The 23,918-nt window shown below is 50.5% G+C and overlaps 1 protein-coding gene across 1 annotated transcript; it reads right to left on the bottom strand.

Moving 5' to 3' along the window:
* Window positions 1-978: 978 nt before the first annotated feature.
* EFCAB12 (EF-hand calcium binding domain 12) lies at window positions 979-22,100 on the bottom strand. Its single transcript, XM_057706348.1, is given in 10 exon segments — window positions 979-1,017; window positions 1,019-1,307; window positions 1,963-2,019; window positions 3,692-3,851; window positions 6,788-7,001; window positions 8,537-8,733; window positions 10,658-10,814; window positions 12,747-12,932; window positions 16,181-16,626; window positions 21,089-22,100. Coding segments are annotated over 10 exon segments (1,794 nt in total). The 5' UTR covers window positions 21,138-22,100.
* Window positions 22,101-23,918: the final 1,818 nt, after the last annotated feature.

Below are 23,918 nucleotides of genomic sequence, written 5' to 3'. Positions count from 1 at the left end.
TCCCCGTTTTACATATGTAGAAAGTGAAATTCGGAGATTTGACGCCAAAAATCCACACTTCTGTCAGGCTAGACTGCCTCATTTTTTTAATTGTTCTTTGTTTTAGCTTTTGTTTTTAAGATTATTGTGAAAATCAAATTTCAAGAGAGAAAAAAAAAGGCCCCTAATTCCACAACCCGAACACAATACGGACGTCATGTCATCGGTGATCTGTGGTAGAGCAGTGCCAGGGCCAGATGGAGGCAGAAGCTGAAGTGGATCGTGTTGTTGACTGCGTGATGGGTGTGAAGGGAAGGGAGTGAGTGTTGACAGCTCTTTCGTGAGATTTTGACTGTGAAGGGGAGCTTGAGGAGACCCAGAGGCGTGATACGTGAAACGTGAAGGGAATGTCTTGTCCAAGTACACACAGCTAGCAAGCCGTAGGTTGAGACTGCACCACACCTCACCAACCCTGCGTGTCCTGCAGGCTTTCGGGGTCAACTGGGATGCTGAGCACAGAGGCACTGTGCTAACAGCAGCCCACAGGGTGTGTTCTCAAGGAAAAGGTCTTGAGGGGGTTAGGTGGGTGAATCAGGGGAAGGGCTCATGAACCGGAAAGCATTTGGAAGTAGTGACCCGGGTGGCTCAGTCTTTGGGGTGAGGCACATGCTGCCACTTATTTCAAGAGGCGAGCACAGGGGTACCCACAGTGCCTGCTGCTTCCCGGTGGGCACTGAGATCCAGGATGAGTGGCTAGAAGTACCATGCAGGCATCCCCGTCAAAACCCCAGGGAATGTGCCTGCAGGAAATCACATCAGTTGCATCACAGGTGACATGAGAAAAACTCCAACCTGGTTTAGGGAAACACTCAAAAACCCCATCTTTCTCTGGACACATCTGCCCTCTGAGACACTGGACACTTTGAGTCTGGAGAGAGCTGCCCTGGGCCTTTCCACTGAAACAACTCTTGTTTGGCTCTTTGATACCCCCCCTTGTGTCTATGGCTCTGGGCTGCTAGCTGCCCTGGCCCCCGGCCCCAGGATGGCTAGGTTTGGCGACATCTGGGCCACTCCAGATGTGGTAGATCTTGCGGGCATCGTAATAAGCATAGGTCATGTAGTTCATGTCCTTAATGGGCCACCAGTGGTCGGGGTGGTAGTTGGCTGAGTAGGCCTGGGGCCGGCGTTGGACACAACTGAAGAGCACCAGGCTCCGGTCCATGGTCACAGTGGGCAGGTAGAGCTGCAGCTTGTCCAGGAGATGACCCGGCCAGAAGAAATTAGGATGGGTTAGCCGCGGACCACTGGGCCTCTTCGCCTTCAGCTTCCTGGAGAACAAGAAGATACCAGGATGGTTGTCATGGAGACAGGTGGCGGCCAGGGCTCCTTTCCAGCGGAGCCCTCTGGCTGTGAGCCGAGTAGAGGTGCAGCACCGTGCTAAGCACTCTAGTACTCAGTCCTCCCAACAGTGCTGTGCGTCGGGCTCTGTTGTCCCGTCTGCCTCACTGGCAAGAACCCGGAGTCCTAGGGAGGCCACACAGCCAGCAAGTGGCAGGGCGCAGGCTTGACTACCAATCTGCTGCGTCTAAATTCAGACTCTTAAGTGCACACCACCTGTTCTGCAGGGGCATTTGAATGTGCTGTTCAGAGTGCAGCCTCTGCAGCCAGCACAGCTGGGTCCAAATCCCTGCTCCACCATTTACTAGGTATGTGACTTTGAGCAAGATAATCAACCTGCCTGTACCTCAGTTTCCTCTTTTGTAAAATGGGGATGCTAAGAGTCACTTCACAGGGTTGCTGAGAGGATTTACATGACAACACATGGAGAGCAGTGTCTGCCTGGCACTTCTAAGTGTCATTTTATGCCCCTCAGCTCCTGGGCACTAAGTCCCAGATGCTGTGCCACTGTGTACCCTGCAACATGCCAGTCCCTAGCACCTTCCTCCTACCCACCCCCCTCCCAGTTAGATGGTCACTACAGACCTGGTGAAATCCTCAAACTCCTTAAAGGTGACTTTCTTGATTTTCTTTGGCATTTTCCTAGTGGAGGAGAGAGGGATATCGTGTCAGGAGATGGGAAATCCAGGTCAGTGGGGCTTTGAGGAGTAGGTCAGCGTGACAGGGGGCCCGCCTCTGAGTCCAGACCAGAGCTCTGAAAGGAGAACTCCTTCCGCCTGGCTGGGCCCTGACTCTGTCCCCCGTGCTCCAGTGGCACACACAGTGGGCGGGGGTGCCTAGACCTCTGGGCCCCTGCCAGGCAGGCAGGGGGGCAGCCCTGGGCTTGAGGCCTGGCTGGCTGGGCAACCAGGGCTAAGTCACTGCCTTGTGGAGCCTTGGGTTTCTCATTTCCCAGCACAGAAACCTCCCAGGTGCTATGAGACATGCTCAGTAATCTGAATCCTTTTGGGGTCCCTGACTCCCACTTACCCTCCAGCACTGAATCCAGCCTTAGGACAAGGGTGGTGAAAGCTAACACCCCAGACCTCAGGCCTGGCAGACATCACTGATTGCCACGGCACTCTTTCCCAGAAAGCCTGCGTCTGGCCCCGGAATCTTTCATAATGCACTGGAAGTAGCCAATGAGTAACTAAGTAGCACTCTCAGTAGTCCACCCCTGCCCCGGGGGACCTCTGTCCTTCATAACTGCGGCCCATCTAAGCAGGACAAAAGTCACATTCACAGGTTCCTTAGGTTCATGGCTCAGGAACTGGTTGCAGCCACTCTGGAAGGCAGTCATTAGGGGATCAGAAAGGACTCTCGAGGCCACCACCTGCCTGGCTTGTGCTCAGCTCTTCCCAATCAGGGGCTGTGGACAGCCCCACCTGCAGACCTAGCCCACTTCTGCACTGGAGAACGCTCTGATGAGGCAGGCTACAACAAGTCGGTGCTCAAGTGCTAAATGCTAGGAAGTTTACTTGCATTTCTTATCAATACTGTGTGTAGTAGAGCTGTTACACCCATTTTACAGATTAACATGCTGCAGCTCAGTGAGTGAGGTAAATTGTCCATTTAACCCCTGGCCTGTCAGATTTCTACTGGGCTCTGCTGCATCCCACCCCAGCTGTTCTGGCCAGACCACCTAGCAGGCAACTGGTAGTGATCTATGGTGTGGGTCGGTCCTGGGCCCTTCCCCCCTCATGGAATGTGGTCAGCTGCCCCCTCCTCCTCCCTCCTCAGGGATGCCGCCTGTTCCCCAGTCTGCAGTCACCACTGGTGCTGGCTCATAGCCTGCCCACGTCACCTCCTGACAAAGGAGAGCATTTTCTTAGAGAGGACTTGGGTTGATCTGAGGGTCAGGGGGAGGCCCCATTGCAGGGTTCTTTTCTCCTCTTGGGGGCTGCAAGCCCACCTCTTGCCAGAGAAGGCAGGGCAGAGAAGGAGCTGCCATCACTGTCCTCTGCAGGGGCCCTGACATCCAGCCCATAATTCGTGAAGGGACCTCCCCCATTTCTCTAAGAAGTCCCTCTTTTTAACCGTTTCCAGAGAGCTTGAGGTCACGTAGGATGTGGTCAGGGGGGTAGCTGCATGGGAGTGAGGCGAGGAGGCTGCGGAGACATGCCAGGGGCCACACATGGCCAGTCGGTGGTGAGCAGCTGGGTTGGACATGCCGGGTTAGGGCACAGACACTGGCACAATGTGACGCCCAGTCCCCCAGCAAAGGGCAGCAGTGGGGCAGGAGCGCAGGGCAGGGGAGGAGGGGCTGACACTCAGCTTGTCAGGCTTCTGAGCCACAGGCTTGGAAATGCCCCGGGAGCTGAGCAGGGCCAGGGTTGGACTGAAGATCTTCAGGTCTGAGTAGTAGCCTCCTGGCTGCCGGATCGGGCGCACCTGGTCCTTCTGGAAAATGATCTTGTCCCCTGGGTACATCAGGGCTGTGAGCAGCAAGAGAAACACGGCCTGTCAGCCCAAGACCGGTCCCCACCCGGAGCCTTTGGGGCAGAAGGGGGCTTTTTTTTTTTTAATAACGTTGTTTGAAAATATTTTTCTTATATACGTTTCTTAACTTTTTATTTTTAAATGATTGTAGAGTCACAGCAAGTGGCTGTGAATACTGTGGAGGGTCCTCCAGGCCCTCCAGCCTCCCTGATGGCGGCGTGGGCATCACCGCAGTACACTGTTGGGAAGTGGGGCTGGTGTGGTACCCCTCACAGGACCGCAGAAGAGGGCGTCTATTCAGAACCCGAACAGCAGTGGCCCTGAGGCCTGGGGGCAGTTAGGACGGAGTGCGACCCCACACCCCACTCTGCAGGGGCGTCCTGGTCAGGAGTCCCAGGAGGAGGAAGGGAGGGCTCACCCAAGATTTCACTAGCTTAATTTAGACCCAGCTGAGTGCCAGTTTTCTCCTCATGCAGAACATGAGAAGCAGTGGGCCGGGGCTCCACCGTCCTGCAGCTACTGAGCAGGGCTGGTCCTAAGATGATAACACACGAGCATCTCGTGTTCGGGAAACTGTGAGGGAAGGCTACTCTCCAGGTTATTAACGTTGGTCATTTGGAGGGGAGAGCAAGGACTACACAGGTGAGAAGGGAGAGGAGGGAAGGGGCAGATGTGCAACGTCAACATTTTTTAAACGTTTACATGATTTTTAAAAACTACATTAAAAATATATATATATACACACATACACGTAAGACTTTTAAAAATCATTTACATAAATAATTTTGCATAAAGAGTAAAGAAAGAGGTTTGTGAAAGGATGGTCACTAAAATATTGGTAGTCAACGCAGGCTGGGGGACTTTTTATGTTTTCAAAAAAATATAAGTGAGCAAGAATTATCTATAAAATCAGGGGGAGAAAAACAATAAAGCTATATTCAGTGGGGAGAGGAAAGGCCTCAATATTCTGGAATTCTGGCCCATAAGCTTGAGACCTTGAATACAAGCTCTATACTTGAGCACAGACCTGGAAGTCCCTCTGTTTGTGCTTCTTTGGCCACAGCAGATGAGGCCTCTGTCATAAGGACAGCTAACAGACAGTGGCCAGGACAGTGGTCAGAGACACACCAGCGTCTTTTCCATCTAGACCACCAGAAGCAAAAGGAAGCCCACCCACACATGCTCCCGTGTGCCCATCAGTGATGGGATCCTGCAGACAGGTGAGGCTCACCCGGGTGTGGACCCAGGCGTCAGCAAAAGCCAGTGATAGAGAGAATCTGTAGAGGCTCCATCCTCTGGTGGGGACAGACCGGGGGAAAGACGTAGCCCACAGGAGCAGTCAGGTGCCTGGCAAGCATGCCTGCATTTTAGAACACAGCTGCAGCTCCACCGCTAGCCAAGACCAGGGGATGTAAACGATCAGGGAAGATGAGGCTCCCCGAGGAAAGAGGGAGGAAGGATGATCTGGTGGAAAGCTGGTGTCCAGAGCTGTGGGGTCTCCTGCTGGCTCTGCCCTTCTGGCCTAGGCAGGCAGCACGTGGATGTACAGCGTGTGCGGCAGACAATGACCATTTAGGCTGGTTGGCCTGTGTTCCTGGAAGCCCTTGGCCACGTCCCCCTTGTATAGACCTGTTATGGGCTGACCTGTGTCCCCCCAAATTCATAAGTTGAAGCTCTAACCCCTCAGAACCTCAACAGTTGTATTTGGAGATAGGGCCTTAGAAGAAGTGATTAAGCTAAAATGAGGCCCCCATTAGAGTGGGCCTGAATCCAATCTGACTGGTGTCCTTAGCAGAGGACATCTGGACATACAGAGAGACAGCAGGGGTGTGTGTGTACAGAAAAGACCACGTAAAGAGACAGCCAGGGGACAGCCAGCTGCAGGCCAAGTTGGAAGTCAACCCTGCCGGCACCTTGATCTTGGACTTCTAGCCACGGGAACGGTGAGAAAATGCATTTCTGTTGTTTAAGCCCCCAGCCTGTGGTATTTTGTTGCGGCAGTTCTCGCAAACGAATACAAGATTCAAGGCCCTGTACATTTAGCACGTGTTCTCCTCCCTCTGGGGAAAAAGATGGAAACAATCAATTGTGACTGTTAACTCCTGTTCTCAGGTAAGTCACACCACTCTCTGTGTTCCGTTTTCTCAGGAAGCCATATGCCCAGTAAGGCCACAGCTCCTTCCTGCAAAGTTCCTATGGGAAGACCTCAGCTCACGCCTTCGTGTTTTTGAAGCACAGAGAGCGACCTGCCCGTTAAATATGTAAATTCATAAATTTAGGACACCAGCATGGCTACACAGTCACCGGGGGGATATGGGGACACTCCCCCGTCTCACGTCTCCAAAGCACACACTCTACCCAGAGACGCAGAAGGTTCAGATCTGCTTGGATATATGAAAACACAATCCTCCCCCCAAGCAGAGGGCAGAACCAGTGGGAAATCTCAGGATTGAGACCTGTCGTCTGAGCAGACAGCAAAGGGCCTCAGCAGAACCTGTCTCCTGGTGCCTTCTTCCCTTTGTGCGGCAGAAGCACCAAGAAACAGGCCTGGCCTAGACAAGCGGCTCGAACCCCCAATGCATCATAGCAGTTACCACTTCCAGCCAGGCTCCCTCTCTGAAATCGGGATCGGTCCTCTATGCCCAACCTCTGGCTCCCTCACCCAGAAGTCCTGTGCTGGACTGGGAAACCCAGACTTCCAGGCCTGTGAAGCCTGCGGCCCTGCAAGGTCCTAAAATCCCATCTAAGGTGAATCAGGTGGGGCTGTTCCTCCCTCCACCCCACACCCTTCCCAGTGTCCCCACCACAGGCCACAGTGGCATGACTGGGTGCATGTTGGCTGGGGAAGGACAAACCTCAGGTGGGCACCACCCTCGCCCCAGCTCTGGGTCCCGCTGGCACCTTCCTGAGGACCAGCCCCCGAGGCCCTTACCCCTCACGAGGACATCCTCGGTCAGCGGGAGGCCGTAGGACTCGCAGAGCTTCCAGCATTGCAGGTAGACCAGAAAGGTGTCCATGCGAGACTTGCTGATGATCTCCTCCATCTCCCCGTGGATGGTGGACGGGAGGCAGTGCTCATCAAAGTGCTTGTCCCCACTCCGCACCAGGCGGCACTGCTCCGTGTACTGGATGGAGGGGATGGCGAGCTGTGGAGAGAGCAGAGGCTGGGTCACTCCTCCTCGCCTCCTGGACGAAGGTGACCTACAGCCTCATCTGCCTCTCCCCAGACCCCGACGAGGGGCAATGGCAAAGAATGCAGGTTCTGAAGTCTGACTTGGGAGGAAAATTACACGCGGTCAAGGTGACCCCCTGAAGAACATCTGAAAGGTCAGCACGTGTGGTCCTGCGTGCACAGCCCCTTACACGGAAGCCTACACACAACTGGATAATGCGTACAGTAGGCCCTAGAGGAATCCTACTGAAACATTACATTCAAGTGTCTGGCATTTAAATTAGGTGCAGCCATCTGTGACTTTGAGGTGGAAGCCACGTGTTAAGGAAGACAGAGCAAGGTATTGAAGGTATAGAAGACGCCTGGGAAGTGTACAGCCACTTTTGGTCTGATTTCTTTGTAAGGAAAGAAAAATCTACCTTTTCAAAGCTTCTAGCTGTTAACAGAGGTCATTGCTTACCTTAGTATATATTATGAAGAAATGAGTAAATAGCTATTTTGAGAATGAGAATGCATTTTAAAATAGAAGTCTCTTGTACTGATTAGACCAAAGTACTTTCTGACGTCTATTGGAATCACTGCTCTGATGTAGTCAACTATTAATAAAATTTTCCTTGTTTTTGTTCATAAATAAATAAATAATAAAATAAAATCAGAATCAGCAAAGTATAGCTTACAGGTCAAATCTGACCCATCCCTTGTTTTTATAAATAAAGCTTTATTGGCACACAGCCACACTCATTTGTTTAGCTGTTGTCTATGGCTGCTTCCATGCTGCAACGGCAGAGCCGAGTTGTTGTGACAGAGACCACATGGCCTGCAAAGCCTGAAACACTTACTAGCCAGCCCTTGACAGGGAAAGTTTGCTGATCCTTGCTCTAACACTTTGGGTCTTTTCATCATGCAACGTAATCAGATCTTAGTCAATATAACACTTACCAATACTTGACATTTTATTTTAAATATATATATATAAAATATATGTGTACTATAAAAAGTATATAGTAGAAAATATTTATCGATAGATAGTATTATATGAGTATTTTCTGCCTCCCTGACTAGACTCTCAGCTTCCTGGGGGCTGGGGCCATTTTGCACTAGGCAGCACCTAGAATGGTGCCTGACACATCACAGGCTCTCGATAAATATTTACTGGGTGAATTAACTCATGTAATCAATTCTTCCTTCCTTCACTCGTCATGCGTTTCTGGAGTGTCTACTCAGTACCAGGCCCCAGGCCAGGTTCTTGGATTCCAGCTGTGATGAAGGTGCCGCCCTGACCTCAGGATGCAAAGTCATCCTGAGAGTTGGAGGCAGGGAACTCGATACTTTCAGAAACATCACCTCATTTCATTTTCACAGAAACCTTGTGAGGTAGGTATCGTTCTTACATAGAGGAGAGGGAGCGGGGAAGTAAGGCAGCCCCCTCCCAAGAGCTCCCCCCGCCAGAAGGTGATGCCGGGCCTGCTCAGTCTCCAAGCCCCGTCCCTCCCCTGTCGGTGGGGGCACCTTGTTCTGCCGCTTCCTCTGGCGGTACCGCTTGCCCACGTCCTCCATCTCCTCCAGGGTCAAGGGCCGTGCCTCCGTCTCGGTGTCGACCACGGGCACGGTCAGCAGGTCCATCTGGGGAGGCTCTGGAGCAAAATTCACCTGCAGTTTCTTGGATGGACTCTGGGGGGAACTGCTGTCTGTGGCAGATCTGGAAGCTAGGGGTGGAGGGAAGAGACAGAGGAAGGAGGGACTGAGAGGGTGCCCAGCCCTGGACTCCATCAAGCAGTTTACCAGTATCATCAAGCAGGCGCCCACGTGTCCGGTCAGTGCCATCCGAGGTGCACCTTGGACATGTCCCTTCTTCTGTCTCCACTGTGGCCGCCTCCTCCGTCACCTGCACCACAGCCCCAGCCCTTCTGTTGCCATTCTCATCCCCTAGCATCCTGTTTCCAAGCCTCCACTGTCCCGGGCAGAAATGAAATCCTGGCCCTGCCACCTTCTAGTTTTGAGACTGTGGACAGGTGGTCAGCCTCTCCGAGCTTCAGCTTCCTCCTTGCAAAGCGTGAACAGCAGCCCTGACCTCCTGGGACTGGAAGGAGAAAATGAGCTAATGCTGTGGGTAAACGAGGGTAAAGCTTCGCAGTCCACAGGGGGTGCCCCAAAGCCACTGCCTTCTCCTTTGTAAGCCAGGCACCCAGACCCTTTAAGCAAAGTAAGAGATACCCACATCTGCTTACCCTACCCACTGCTGCTCTCCAGGGAAAAGGAACTCAGTGAGGACACTGGGATCGCACTGGCCAAGCAGATACCTGCTCATGGCTCTGAGGAAATCATAGGCCCCAAACACTTTTGCTGCAGACATGAACCACGGTGCACTCTGGTCATTCACCAAATAACTCGCAGCCAACTACATGAATAATGCTGAGCTTTGGTAATTCATAATGAAAAGGCAAAAAGTGTGGGTGGGAAAGTTCGCCCCACTCGAGGAGACCCTGAGGAGCGAGAGCTCATTCCTATGGTGGTGCTCAGGTCCCCCGGGAATCTGAGAGGCACGGAGACCCTGCCTGGGGTGACAGTGCCTCGGCCTGGAGACTCCTCTCTCTACACTGTGGGACTGTGGCGGGGCTGCTCTAAGGGAGCCGCCTGCAGAAGAACCTACTGGCGAGGAAGCTGAGCACTCAGTTCAGTGTAACCTTGAACTCCAGAGTCCCTGCCCAAATCTTCACCTCTGTAAGGAAACCCCTCTGCTGCCCTCCTAGGGCTTTTACATGACCTCAGGGAGGACGAGGAGGGTCCCCTGACCCCCGCCCTCACAAACGTGTCTGAAATTAAATTCCTGCCAACCTGGAGGGTGGGGACAAAGCAAGATTTGTTTCATTGAGAGAAAGAGAGATGTGTTTAAATTTGAGGCGGGCTCTGGAATGGTAGGTGGTAGTCAAGGGAGGGCTTTAATTTTATCTACAGTTGTTCAAATGTTTTGTTTTGCTTTGTTTTGTTTGTGCCAATAATGGCACTAACCATAAAAAAAACAATGCACCCTGCGTTGTAAATTCATAGGCAGAGATATGGCTGGTCCATTTCTAATTTGCCTCTGTGGTTTGTCTGGACAGATGTGGCTTCATAAGCACACAGCTTGGCGAATAGAACTTGAGCTGTACACAACCTCTGCAACTGTTCCCAGCAGCCCTGCTAATATCCCTGATGGCAGAACACTAAAGTAGATTTTCCAGTAAACTCTAAACACGTGCTAATTCTGGTTTCTGAATTCTAGTTAACTTTTTATCAATGCAGATTAATAGTGGGAAGGCCTTGGACCCACATACAAATGGAAAGGCTTGCTGTTTGGGTCGGTTCTCAGCCTATCAGGTGGGCTTTGATGGCTAAAACCACTCTTTGAGAATCCCCCTTTAAGGACAAGGGTTGGGCCTCGTTCATCTTTGAAAGGACACGGTAGCTGGCACTCAAGAGAATATCTGCTCCATGGTCGATCTCTGGGCCTGGAAATACCAGAGGGAGGCTTGGCCCACCTACAGTAATCCAGAGCTGGAGAAGCACTCAGGAAGTGAGCCAAGGCTGCCTCTGCCACGCTGGCTCCCAGGGTGGGGAAGTGGGGACACGGGGGTGGAGGTGGATACGTACAATCTGTCGCAGTTGCCAGGGTGATTTTCTGCTGAGCCAAAGACCACTGCTTGTAGGTGCTGGCCAGGTTATCCGTGCTGATGCTGTTGTGCTTTCCCAGAGAGCTGAGATAGATCACGATATCCTCCACCTCCTGGTTTTTCAGAGGGACTCCGACCTGAGGAGAGAAGAGAAGGCCCAAGGTGGGCGGGCAGGCTCCGAACGTCCTTCCAGGACAGCAAAGGCCTTGCCAGCCTGCCCCACCTCTCGGTCTAGTTTCATCCTCAGCCACTCCCAGGTCACACCCAAGGTCTCTGCCCAGGAGCTCACAGCCCTTCCCCAGGCCCCAAACACACCTTGTACATTCTCACCCTCTGCCTTTACTCAGGCATTTCCCACTTCCTGCCTGAAAAGCTCCTATCCCTCCTTCAAAACCCAGTCCAGACATGTCACCATCTGTGCAGAGTCTGTTACTTCTCCCTCTGGCCTCCCTCCCCACTCCTTTCCAATCTCAACGACAGCCTGCCTGTGCTGGACCCGAAGCAGAATTTCACATCTGTCATCCTTGTCCATGAGGGACACATAAACCTCCCTTAACTGAAGTAAAATAGAATCAGAAGTCTGATACACGTTACTCTTTTAAGGATGGTGAGCAACTCTGGAGAAGTATGATGCTTGCCAGCAATACTGAATATTCAAGAAGAAAAGTTTTAAAGGAAATATAACTTGTCAGCCTCTTTAGACTAGATATTATTCACTGAGCTTTACTTAAAGGCGATCAGAACTCACCTGGTGCTAAAGGAGTTAATGTGTCATCTTTTCGGTCACATTGATTAACGACCCTTTCTTTTTGTTGTTTTACATGCTTTGGTATGTTGTTTAGATAATTATGTGTCATAAAATGATAGTGTGAAAACTGGTAATGATTTAAGACCATAGAAGATGTAGCATTCCCCTTCCAAGTTTTTCTAAAAGGTATCTTGCATTCAAAATACACACAAGTTTGGGCTTCCTAGGTGGCACAGTGGTTGAGAATCTGCCTGCTAATGCAGGGGATACAGGTTCGATCCCTACACCAGGAAGATCCCAGCAGAGAAAAAAAAAAAAAATATACACAAGCTTAATTCAACCAGACCAGGAGTCAGCAAACTTTTTCTAGAAAGGGCCAGATAGTAAAATATTTTAGGCTCTGGGAGCCATGTGGTCTCTGTCACACCCCTCAAGTTTGCCCTCGTAGCATGAAAACAGCCATGGCAACATGTAGACAAATGAGTGTAGCTGTGTTCCAATAAAACTTTATTTACAGAAAAAGACCTTTATTTACAAAAACAGGAGACCGGCTGGATTTGACTCCTGGGCCATAGTTAGCAGACCTCTGCTAGGCTGATAGAACTTTCTACGATGATGGGAATGCTCTAAGCCTGAGCAATGCAGCAGAGGAACCACTCACCACATGTGACTATTGAGCACGCCGACTGTAGCTGCCCTGACTGAGGAACTGGATTTTTAGTTTTATTTATTTACAATTAATTTGAATTTTTGAATAACCTGTGAAAGTGTGCTCCGTGGCCCCCCCACCGCAGGCATTGCTGGGAGCTTGTTAGAATGCAGCAACCTTGGGGGAATTCCCTGGAGATCCAGTGGTTAGGACTGCACGATTCCATTGCATTTTAACAAGAAGCTGCATTTTAACAAAACAGAACCTGAGACAGAAGCTGCATTTTTACCAGACCCCTCCCTATGTGATTCATATGCCAGTGACGGTTCCAGAAGTTCCAGAGGTTCTAGAGGCAGGACTGAAGGCCCAGCTCTCTCTGTGCTCAGTTCTGGGCTCTCATGAGCAAGCCAGCGATTCCCCAAGCAGCTGGCCGGTGATGGGGCGGCTTGCAGAGTTCCCACTCCGGCGGGGCCTTTCAAGGGCAGACCAGTGCAGGGTGGCCTCAGGGATCTGATGGGGCCTCAGGTTAAGCCACATATTCCACTCTGGCTTTCGAAGGAATAAGGCTGCTCGTGGGAGCAGGACCTGGGAGGGGCAGCGGAGGTGGCGTGGGGTGCCTGGGCCCCCCCACCCCCACCTCTGGCCGGCCTCGGGAGCGGGGGAGGCTCTTACCCCCTTCAGAGCCATGATGAACTCCTCCCTGGAGATCCTCTGGCTCTTGCCCCGGTCCACCTGGTGAAACAGCTCCTGCATCTTGATCTTGCGGCTGTGCAGGTAGGAGTACAAGGCCGACAGGGCGGAGGGTTTGGGTAGTCGGAGCTGGGGCACCTGCCGGCGGGAGGGTCGCAGGCTTTTCTTCTGAAAAAGGCAAGAGAGTGGGGTAGAGGGGAGAGCTCAGGAGAGACAGGCCAATGGCGCTGGGTCCCCAGAGTTAGAAATGGGAAAGGGAGAGGCTGAGCCACTCCAAACGGACAGTAAGGTGGAGGGCAAGGAGCACTGGATTCTGGCAGGTACGTCTTGCCACAGGATGCCTGGGAGACTGCTTCTCTGGGCCTCCGATTTCCCATCAGAAACAAGAGGCTTGGACAATATGAGAACTAAAATTTCATTCTTTTCCACATCTCTCCTGTGAGACCAGTCAGTATTATAATCCCACGGAGCTCTCAGTGCATCCAAATACACGCCCCTGCCTGCGGCCTCCCGGGGCTCCCACTCCCCCCACCTCCCAGCCTCTGCCCCTGCTGGGCCTCCTGCCTAGGACACCTCTCCTCCTTTCTCTATCTGTCCAGATCCTGCTCCTCCTCCATTTCTAGGTGAACGGGAATACAGGTAGCCCTCCATGTCCACGGGCTCCCCATCCACGGATTTAACCTACTACAGATGGAAAATATTAAAAAAAAAATTCCATAAAGTTCCAAAAAGCAAAACTTGAATTTGTCATGGCCATAAGCTATTTACATAATGTTTACATTGTATTTATCACTATCTACATGACATTTACGTCATATTAGGTATTCTAAGCAATCTAGAGATGATTTAAAGTATAAGGGAGGATGCTTGTAGGTTGTATACAAACACTCTGCCCTTTTATATAAGGGGCTTGAACATCTTTGGATGTTGGTATCTGTGGGGGTCTCCCCTACAGATACGGAGGGAGACTGTACTTAGGAAAAATGTTCCTTTACTTTGGTGCAGAACTTGACAGTTTACAAAGGGCCTTGCTGTTCCCTACCTTATAGCTCCTCAGTGCCCTAGAGTCTATTAATGGCCTGTAGTAAACTGTAGAGTCATTAATCTGCTGTGTCTTCCTCCCCTACTAACATGTGAACCACCCTGAAAGCAAGAGCATGTCTTATTTAGCTACGTACCCCACCTCCTATCCTCGTACTGAACAAAGCCTCTAGCTCTATTCAGGTAGGCAGTGATTGTTTGAGAAATGAAAAAAACAATGCTGTGAATTCAGTGTTAGGTATTCGTTTTCCTTTTTACAAATGAAGAAACAGGCTCAGAGAGGTAAAGTAACTTGCTCAGGGTCACACAGCAGGTAAGCAGTGGAGGTGGGTTTCTAACCCACGTCCTGTGCTTATACCTAGATGCTGTGCTGCTTGCAGGAAAGGGTGTGTTAGACCCATGAAAGCTGCGTTTTGACTATGAGTACCCCAAGGACTGACTCTGAAGTTTGGGGGCCAACCCAAATGACACCAATAAGTATGCAAGAATAATAAAAATGACAAACATTTATTGAGTGCTCACTATATGCTCAGCACTGTCTCAGGCACCATATATAAACCAGTCCATTTAGATGTCACAGCAACCCTAGGAAGCAGGCACAATGGTTATCCCCATTACACAGATGAGGAAACTGAGGCCCAATCATACAGCTAGGACGTAGCAGAGCTGGGTTTAAACCCAAGTCATCTGACCTCTTCTGCCAGCTTTACCTGAACTGCATGAAATTTCAAGTGTCTGTGTTGGAGGGAAATGTCACATTCAGTGTCTGTACTCCAAGCAGCTGGAAGATGAGGGCTTTGCTTACTGACCGCCATTTACTATCCCTATGGGCTTGGACAATGTATGGCCTCACTGAGCTTCTATCTTCATATTTAATTTTTTTTTTTTGGCTGCACCAAGCAGCATGTGGGATCCTAGTTCCCTGACCAGCGATCGAATCCAAGCCCCCTGCAGTGGAAGCACAGAGTCCTAACCACTGGACAACCAGGGAAGTCCTATTTTCATATTTATAGAAGGGACTATATGTATAATATATATAAATACATACACAAATTTATTAAAAATTTTCTTCCAACCTCATAACTGTGATCCTCACAATAGCCCTGTGAGCACCTGCTGGCACATACAGGCGCTCAGCAAATGCATGAACCAATGAATGAACGATGAGCATTTAAAACGCCCCACAGGGGGCTTCTCTGGTGGAGCAGGGGTTAAGAATCCGCCTGCCAATGCAGGGGACATGGGTTCGAGCCCTGGTCTGGGAAGATCCCACATGCTGCAGTGCAACTAAGCCTGTGCGCCACAACTACTGAGCCTGCACTCTAGAGCCTGCGAGCCACAACTATTGAGCCCATGTGCCACAACTACTGAAGCCCTCATGCCTACAGCCCGTGCTCCACAACAAGAGAAGCCACCACAATGAGAAGCCAGTGCACTGCAACGAAGAGTAGCCCCTGCTCGCCACAACTAGAGAAAGCCCGCGTGCAGCAACAAAGACCCGACACAGCCAATAAATAAATAAAATAAAATAAAATACCCCACAGGGACTTCTCTGGCGGTCCAGTGGTTAGGACTCCATGCTTCCAGTACAAGGGGCACGGATTTGATCCCTGATTGGGGAACTAAGATCTCACATGTCGTGTGATGCAGCAAAAAAAAAAAAAAATGCCCCACAGATGAATGCCAGGGATGATTCCTCACAGGGTGGTTTTAAGATATAGTCACAAATTCTTCAACTCTCCTCCTTTCTAAGGTGAACCTCAACCCCCTTCCCTTCGAATGTCGGCAGTATTTAGTGATGACTTGCCCCTGACAGACAGACTGTGGTGGAACTGACGGTGTGAAACTTCTGAAACTGAGAGCTCATGAGATGAGGTCATGAAAGGCACTGCAGCCTCCTCCTTGCTCTCCTGGACCGTTTGTTCTGGGGGATGCTGGCTGCCATGTGGTCAGGACACTTGAGCAGCCCTGGGAGAGGCGGGGGCTGAGGCCAGGAACTGAGATCTCCTGCCAGCATCCAGCTTGAAAGCGGGTCCTCCTGCCCAGTCAAGCCTTCAAATGTCTGTGGCCCCGGCCAGCATCCCGAGATGAGCACCTGAGTCAGTGCCACCCAGCTAAGCTCCTCCCAGGTTCCTCACTCTTGGGAACAGTGACATAATGAACATCTGCTACTTTCAGTAACCTTGGGGGTATTTGTTATGCAGCAATAGATAACAAATACACCTCCTTTTCAGGACTTCTGTTTGCTCCCCTGGGACTGGGAGGGGGATGGGGGTGTGTGTGAAAGATTCCCATCCTGCCTAATCCAAGGGAGTGAAATGACAGCATGCTCCTAACACCCGAAGTGTCTGCATGTGACAAATGCGGCTGCTCACCTTGACGTCTCTGGTAGTGGCCAGCTGGCCCATCAGCCAGGCCTCGTGCTCCTTGCGGATCTCATGTAGGACCTTGTCCTCTGATGGCGTGAGTGTGGACTTGTTCTGCAGCCACTTCTCTATGTTGCCAAATGACTCCAGGTCCTGCCGAAACTTCAGCCTCTGCGTCAGCCAGGCCCTCGGGTCCTCTGGCTGTTCCTGGACGTCCCCGACTTCCAGGGCTTCGGAGATGGGGGCAGGCTGGAGGGGAGCCTGGGGTTGGGGTGTGGGAGGGATGGCCATTGGAGCCTCCTTGTGAGGCAAGATGATGACCCGCCGGCGGCTCTGAGGCAGGTGGAAGTCCTCCTGCGTGAACTGCTTGAAGCAGTGGGCGATGACCCCTTCAGGGTTGAACACCGGCTCCTTGCTGGCGTTTTCATCAGCCAAGGACTGAGACTGGTAGAACCCTGGAAGAGGGTTAAAAGGTGAGTTCCTTTCAGGAAGAGGACCAAAGAGGTACAGAAGGAAAAATGCTCAGCACCAGGCCGGGCATCAGGGCACCCGGATTCCAGGCCTGGCTTTATTGTTGCCTCGCGATGGTGATGGAAATAATCTCAGGTGTCTGGGCTCTCCCAGCGGCAGGCACCACGCTAAGGCATTTATACGCTTTCTCATGAACCTTCTTAGAGTCTCATCTTACTCCACCCCACTCCCTCCCCACCCCCTGCCCCCAGTACTCCTTGGGAATCAGAATGAGCTTTTAAACGTGCCATTCTGATTTGATCTGATCATCCGAGGCAGCCTAGTGCTGTAAAGCGCAGAGGCTTTGCAGCCAGCACACTCAGATCTGAGTTCCGGCCCTGCCACTTACTGGAGGCATGATCACTTATCCTTGCTGGGTCTCAATTTTTTCATCTGTAAAATGGGGATAATGATGGTACCTACCTTAGTGAGTGATGGAGATATTTAGAATCAGTCCAGTTTGTTCATAATAATATGAACTGGTAGAATGAGTTATTATTTTTTTATACACTTACCCTCCCCCCATTTTGAAACACTTCCATGACTCTTCATACCCTCAAAATAAAGTGCCATGACCTTCCTCTGCCAACCTTTCCTGCCTCAACACCTGCCTGTCTTTCCTTACTCTGTCCAGATGCCTTGGCCTTCTGCTCCCTGAGTGACCCAAGCCCTGTCCTGCCTAAGGGTTCTGCACACGCTGCTCACTCTGCCAGGAATCCTTCCTCCCCCATCCGTGCCCTCCTCGCTCCTCCTCATTCTCCACGTGTCAGACCAAGGGTTCCCTCTCCAGCTCCAGGCTGTGTTATATCCTCATGCTATCTCTGCATATTACAACCTGTACTTTTCCTTCAGACCACTTAGCATAAGTATGTAAATTAAGGGTTGCAAACTGGCAGCCCTCACACTGAATGAGGCTTATGGTCCTGTTTTGCTTGACATACTTGTTTGCTTAAAAATTCCCAATTTGCACTGCTTTAGGCTGGGGCATGCCCTCTGCAGCTTGCCATAGGCCCCACCATTCCCTATCATCTCACGTGCAGCTCATTTCATTCATTAAGTGCTTGGTTCAGGTAGACATTTTCATTTGAAATCGCTGGTGCCATTACTTGGTTTATTTTTTCCAGTACACTGTGAACCAGGATTTTATCTCTCTTGTTCCCTGATGGAGAGCCAGCGCCTTCACAGTGCCAACATATGGTGGGAGCTCAGTAGATAGTTGGGTGAGTGGACAGACCTAACAGGCTGGCATTCTGATTATACCCATTTTTACAGGTAAGGACACTGAGGCTCAGAGAGGCCCAAGGTCACACAGTTGATTAGTCACAGAGCTGGGACATGAGCTTTGGTTTGTCTGGCTCCAGGGCTCAGCTCTTAGCCATTACTTGATACTACCCCAGGCTGTCACCTAATCCCGGTGAGTCTCAATTCTTTTATGTCTAAAATGATATAAACTCTGCTCTAGCAACCTCCCGAAGCTATTATGAAGAGCAAATGAATAACAGGTGTGGGAATGTTCTAAAATTCGGAAGGGATAGAGCATTATTATTAAAAATAATGTCACCATCATTTTCCTTCTAAAACCAAAACTCTCCATTAAAACACTTCTATTGCTCCCAGCTGTCTCCAGAATAAAGTTCAATTTCCTTAACTTGACCCCGCCTGTCCCACACACCCCTGCCAACCCCTATAACTTCTCCAGCTTTTTCTCTCATTCCTTCTACCTCACCTTGTATTTGTACCCAAACTAAGCTGACTGTGGTAGCCAAACTGTGCTCTTTCCTGTCTTTGGAACAAGCTTCTCTCTCCCCTGTTCCCTTGATTATTCCCTACGTAGCCTTTGAGGCTCAGCTCAGACTTTACCGTCCCCTGAAGCATCCCAAACCCTCCCTCGTGCCCCTCTGGGTCCCCACAGCCCCCAGGCTTAGCCCATTCATAGCGTTTACCATATTTTTCTGGATGAAGATACTTTTCTTTCCCAACAGCCTGTGGGGTTCCCAGTGGCAAGAACTGTGTCTTACTTCCTGCGTATTCCCGGTACCCAGCCTGGCACAAAGTGAAGAGTCAGTACATTTGTTAAGTCCCTTTACAATGCCCATGTGTTCCTTTCATAGTCAGAAAATAATTCAAGTATGTATACATCAATGTGGACAGAAGTAAGCACTTCTCGGCAACACATTTATCATTTCTTTGAGGACAAGATGCTGGGTACGACTGAAAATTCAGTCATTCATCAAACCGGCATTTGCTGAGAATTACCCAGTGCTTGGCGCTGGCTGGGTGCCCAATGGGCGGTGCACTGGCACAGAATAAGGTGGGGTAACCTGAGGAGTTACAAGGCGCTTTCAGTCAGCGGAGAAATGCAGCTGAAGGGATGTGGGAGGTCATCACCCAGGAGGCGGCACTGAGTGTGCCTTCAGAATAAGTCTGGTTTCAAGGGATAGAGGGGCCAGCATGGGGATCGATCAGGGTGGGATTTAGGGACTTGAGGGTTACTAAAGAGTTTCACAAATTGGAAGCACGTTGTGTGCGAAGGAGGTTAATGCAAAATACAGTTGGAGTCATCTCCCATGACAGGTTCAAGGGTTTAAAGCGTACCCTGCAGACCATGGGAACACACTCAAAATATGCTCTTCACTGGTCTCACCTCTTCCACTTGTGCCCTCCCTAGACCCCAAATCCATGATCTGCCTTTAGCCAGAAGAGCCCCTTCCCCATCTAAAAGCCTGCAATGGCTTCACCGAAATGGCTTCTTTGAAAATTGCTCTTAGAATAAACAAGCCCCTTTCCCAGGCCTGCAAAGCCACCCTGCTGGGGCTCGGCTCCATCTCCTCCCTAACCTCCTCCCACTCTCCTCCCCGTGCTTGCTTTGCTCCAGCTGCACGGACCTCCTTCCTGTGTGTCCAGCTCTCCCAGTTCTGTCCTGGTTACTGGTTTTGGCATTTTCTGTGTCCTCTAAGGTTCCCCCTGGCTGAGTCCTTCTCATCATATAGTTTTCAGCCTGGTGTCGCCCCCTCAAAGTCACCCCCAAGTACTCTCTTGAAGGCTGCAGACCCGCCACACCATGGAGCTTGCATTCTAGTGGTCTTTTGGGGTCCTCTGTCCATTGAAAGGAAACTGAGGTGGGCTCTTAAAATAAAAGAGGTCACCATGTGGTCGTGGGTAGAGACTGTGTGAAAATGTTCCCCAGGGACTGGTGAGGCAGGCTCTCAGCAGCCAACTAGTCCCATTGCTTGCCCAGGTCAGGGAACTCTTTCTACAAAGCCCCTGTGGACGTCACCTCTGTTTGTATACCTCCGGTGACAGGGTGTTCTAGGCACCCGCCTAATTCTAACCGCTAGGAAAGACTTCTTTACGTTGACCCAGAATTTGTTTCCCTGGAATTTCTATGACCCTCGGTCCTAGTACTCCCACACGGATGCCCTACAAGACACATTTGTTCCCTCTTTTCTGGGACAGCCCTTCAGGGGTCTGGAGACCATTCAATTCTTTCTTGAAAGTCTCTCCTTTTCTCCTGGCTCTGATAGAAATCTCTCCCTAAATTCCAACCTACCTCTCTGGCCACTTGTTCTTGGGCCTCTCTTTTCCTACCCACCCCTAAAAAGTTAATAGCTTCCAGGCTTACACTTGGGCACTCTTTTTTTTCCAAACACTCTCCTCCACTTCCGTTTCTGTGGCCCTCCACACGCAGAGGACACGCATACCAATATTTATAACCTTGTTCCTTCTGACCCCTCTTGCCTCTCATCTCCAGCAACACTCAAACTACCAGCAGTCTTCTGAAGACACCATGTCTGCGCGCCTCCGTGCGTGCCATTCCCTTGGTCTGGAATGCCTTTCCTCCCCTTTTTGGCATGGAGAACTCCTTGTATCCTTAACTTAAGCTCCAGTGCAAAGATCTCTTCCAGGACCCTGGAACCATTCCTCCCCATCCTCTGCACGTAGTAGGCCTTTTACTCCTGGATGTCACCCTTGGACCCCGTATTCATCCCTTCCTCTTCTGTAATTATCTATTTATCTGTCCTTCACCTCCGAAGTTGCAGTACTTGCCAAGGACGGCAGGCTATCGCCAAAAGTTGGAAGACTGATGGTCTTCTCCATGCCTCTTCTCCAGTACTGAACACACTAATGTCTAGCGAAGAAGTAGGGCCAGCCAGTGGGCCTGGACACCTTTCCTGGGCACACGGGTTGGGTTCCAAGCCAGAGTAACTCGGCCTGTTTCGCTAGTCGGGGCACGGTAATCTGAAAAACATGCACGACCTGCCCCCGATTCCCTGGCAACCCCGCACCGAGAGGGGACGGCACAATGAGATATCCATCCTTGTCCTCACCCCACTTGCACCCGTCCACCCAGGGGGTGAGGGCTTCCTGGAGGTGGCGTTGATTCCCAGGAGTTTAGGGTGAGCTTACGGAGCAGCGACTGGAACTGAGCCTCAAACGCTTCAGAAGAATAATCCATGGTCGCGGCGCTGGGAGCGGGTGCTGAAGAGCGTCTGTGTGTGCGTGCGTGCGTGCTTGCGCGGGATTATGGGGTACTAGAAAAACAGTAATACCAAGTTTGCAAGAGGCGCGTGACTTGCAGAGCTTGGACGCAACTGTTGCCAGGACTACGGACGCCCCGCGCTGATTGGCTGGGGGCGGCCACGTGGCCGGAGGCCCAAGGGTAGAGGACCCGCGGGACAGAAGCCCCAGGCAGTCTCCCTCCCTTCGAGGGTCCCGGGAGGGGCTGCGAGGAAATGGTGCAGAGCATCCGGCTCCGCAAAAGACAGGATTTCTTAGGTTGGCCCAGTGGCCCTTGAATCTGGAGTAATAAATCCCCGGTTTTCCTGTAGACCGTAGGGTTTTCAGCAGGTCTCCACATCATTAGGGCTGTGTTCTCGCCCAAAGAGGCCCCGCCTCCTCCACAGGGAACCCAAGTGAGTCGTTGCCAAATGCAGGCAGTGTTTGTGGTATGCTTTGCCCCTGAAAGCCAGGGTGCCATGGTTTGGAATTACAGAACCTGAGATCTGGAGTATTAATAATAAATATTTGGAATGTTCATTGATTGATGAATGGATAGACAAAAGGTGGTCTATTCAAACAGCAGAATATTATTTAGTCATAAAAAGGAATTAAATATTGACTCATGCTGCTGAGACAGGCTGGGACCTGGGATCTGGGACCTGGGACCCTCTGAAGTGCTCACACCTGGACAAATGTCTCCTTGAGCAAAAGAAGAAACTATATAAGGGACTAAAAATAACTGCACATACCTGCAGTTGTGAGAAATTATGAACATGATACAAAAAGACCAAAACCCAGTTGCCGCTTCTGAGGTGTGGGGAGCAAAAGCAGGGTGCTGTGCATGGCCCCTGCACACAGCACCACCAAGGGGGTGGTAAGACCACCTAAGCCACCCTTCCAGCCCGACGCCTGGGTCAGCCTCTACCCTCACCCCATTTAAGGGAACTGCTTCCCCCCCCCCGGCCCCCCCCCCCCCCCCAACCAGGGAACCAGCAAGGGAACTTACTTATTTTCACTCCCTCCTGCTGCAGCACAAGTCCCAGTAAAGCCTTGCCTGAATTTCTCCTCTGGCCTCTTATCAACTTCTATTGATTAAAGGGTCTAAGAACCCTGGTCGGTAACACTGCAACACAGGTGACCTTCAAAACATGCTGAGTGAGAGAAGCCAGGCACAAAAGGCCACAGATTATATGATTCTATTTATAAGAAATGCCCAGAATAGGCAAATCTACAGACACAGAAAGCAGGTTAGTGGTTGCCGGAGGCCAGGGGAGGGAGGCGGCACTGGGTTTGACTGCTAACAGGTAAGGGGCTTCTTATTGGGCTAATGGAAATATCCTGGAGTTAGTGATGATGGTTGTACAACATTGTGAATGTACACTGAATTGTACACTTTAAAAAATGGTTAAATCAATTTTAAGTTATGTGGATTTTGTCTCAAAAAAAGAAGTTAGAAAAGACCCAAACACTTGAGTGCTTACTCTGCATAAGGTACCATCCTTACTGAAATGCATTTTTGTGACCCTCTCAACAACCTGAGGTCATCACTCAGACCACCCCTATGGGCCTCATTAATGTAGCAGTTTTGGAAGCCAGGCTGCATTTAAATCATTTCATACATTAACTTATTAATCATAATTGTGTGAGGTGGGCACCACTGATCCATTCTAAAGAAATGAGAAAACAGGTTGAGAGGCCAGGCAACCTTACCTGCAGGAAAGGGGAAAAGCCAGGCCTGGCTGTGGCCTGAGCTCCCCTGCTGCAGAGCTCTCCTGCTGTGTCCACAGGTCCACAATCCTGATGGAGATGCCGGGACGGGACCTGACAGCAGGCCCCACCACCCTGCCACACCTGATGCCCCAAGCTTGCTGCCTGCCCTACCTTCCAACCCCAGCTGTGGCCAGGGTTGCAAGGGCCCCCCTAGACTCTTCGCTGCGTGTTGGACACCTTGTCCCCACACCTTACCCCTTTTGTTCCCTTTCATTATTGTGTGTACCTTTCTCTCTCCCATGAGGGTCTCTACAGAGCCTTTTCATCTTTGTGCCCCTCCCTAGCACAGAGCTTTGCACTTAGTGAATGCTACTCTGATATCCGTTAAATAAAAATGTGATGGGAAGTTATGAAGTGGATGTTTGCCTATCAAGTGTGTGGCCAGTTTTCCCGTTCTCTGGTTAAAATCCATCCTTCTCTAAAAAAGGAAACTCACTCACTACAGTGGAACCAACCAACTAGCTCTGCAGCACACTGAATCCTGGTTCTGTTCACACTCCACCCTACAACAAAGGTAGTTTCCCTAACAATTTATTTTTCATTTATTCAATCAATTTAATTTTCAAATTATACCTTAAAACGACAACTGATAATTGAGACTTAATAACTTAGATTTTTGCTTGCTTTGTGAGTTCCTTCTAAAGTAAATGTTTCAGTATTTCAGCTACACCATTATAATACCTGTATTAAAAATGGCATAAAACTTAAAAGGTCCTGTCCTCCAGCTGGAAGATGAGAGATGGGTAAATGCTCGAGTTTTCACATAGGGATCAACGTATATGCATGAGTCAGAAGTCAACGTTCTGAAACAGAACTGCAGGCAGATATTCACATTAGGTTATCAAATAGTCAAATCTCCAATTCCTAAAAGCCAGCAGACAGTCATCGAGAACACATGATGACAAAATAATCTTATTTTTCTTTGGAGGTTAGTGTTTCTTAATAAAAATATTTTTATTAATTAGCT

This window comes from Hippopotamus amphibius, chromosome 13 (assembly GCF_030028045.1).
Source record: "Hippopotamus amphibius kiboko isolate mHipAmp2 chromosome 13, mHipAmp2.hap2, whole genome shotgun sequence".
In the NCBI taxonomy this organism is placed as follows: domain Eukaryota; kingdom Metazoa; phylum Chordata; class Mammalia; order Artiodactyla; family Hippopotamidae; genus Hippopotamus; species Hippopotamus amphibius.
This window is presented reverse-complemented; position numbering and strand designations above follow the sequence as displayed.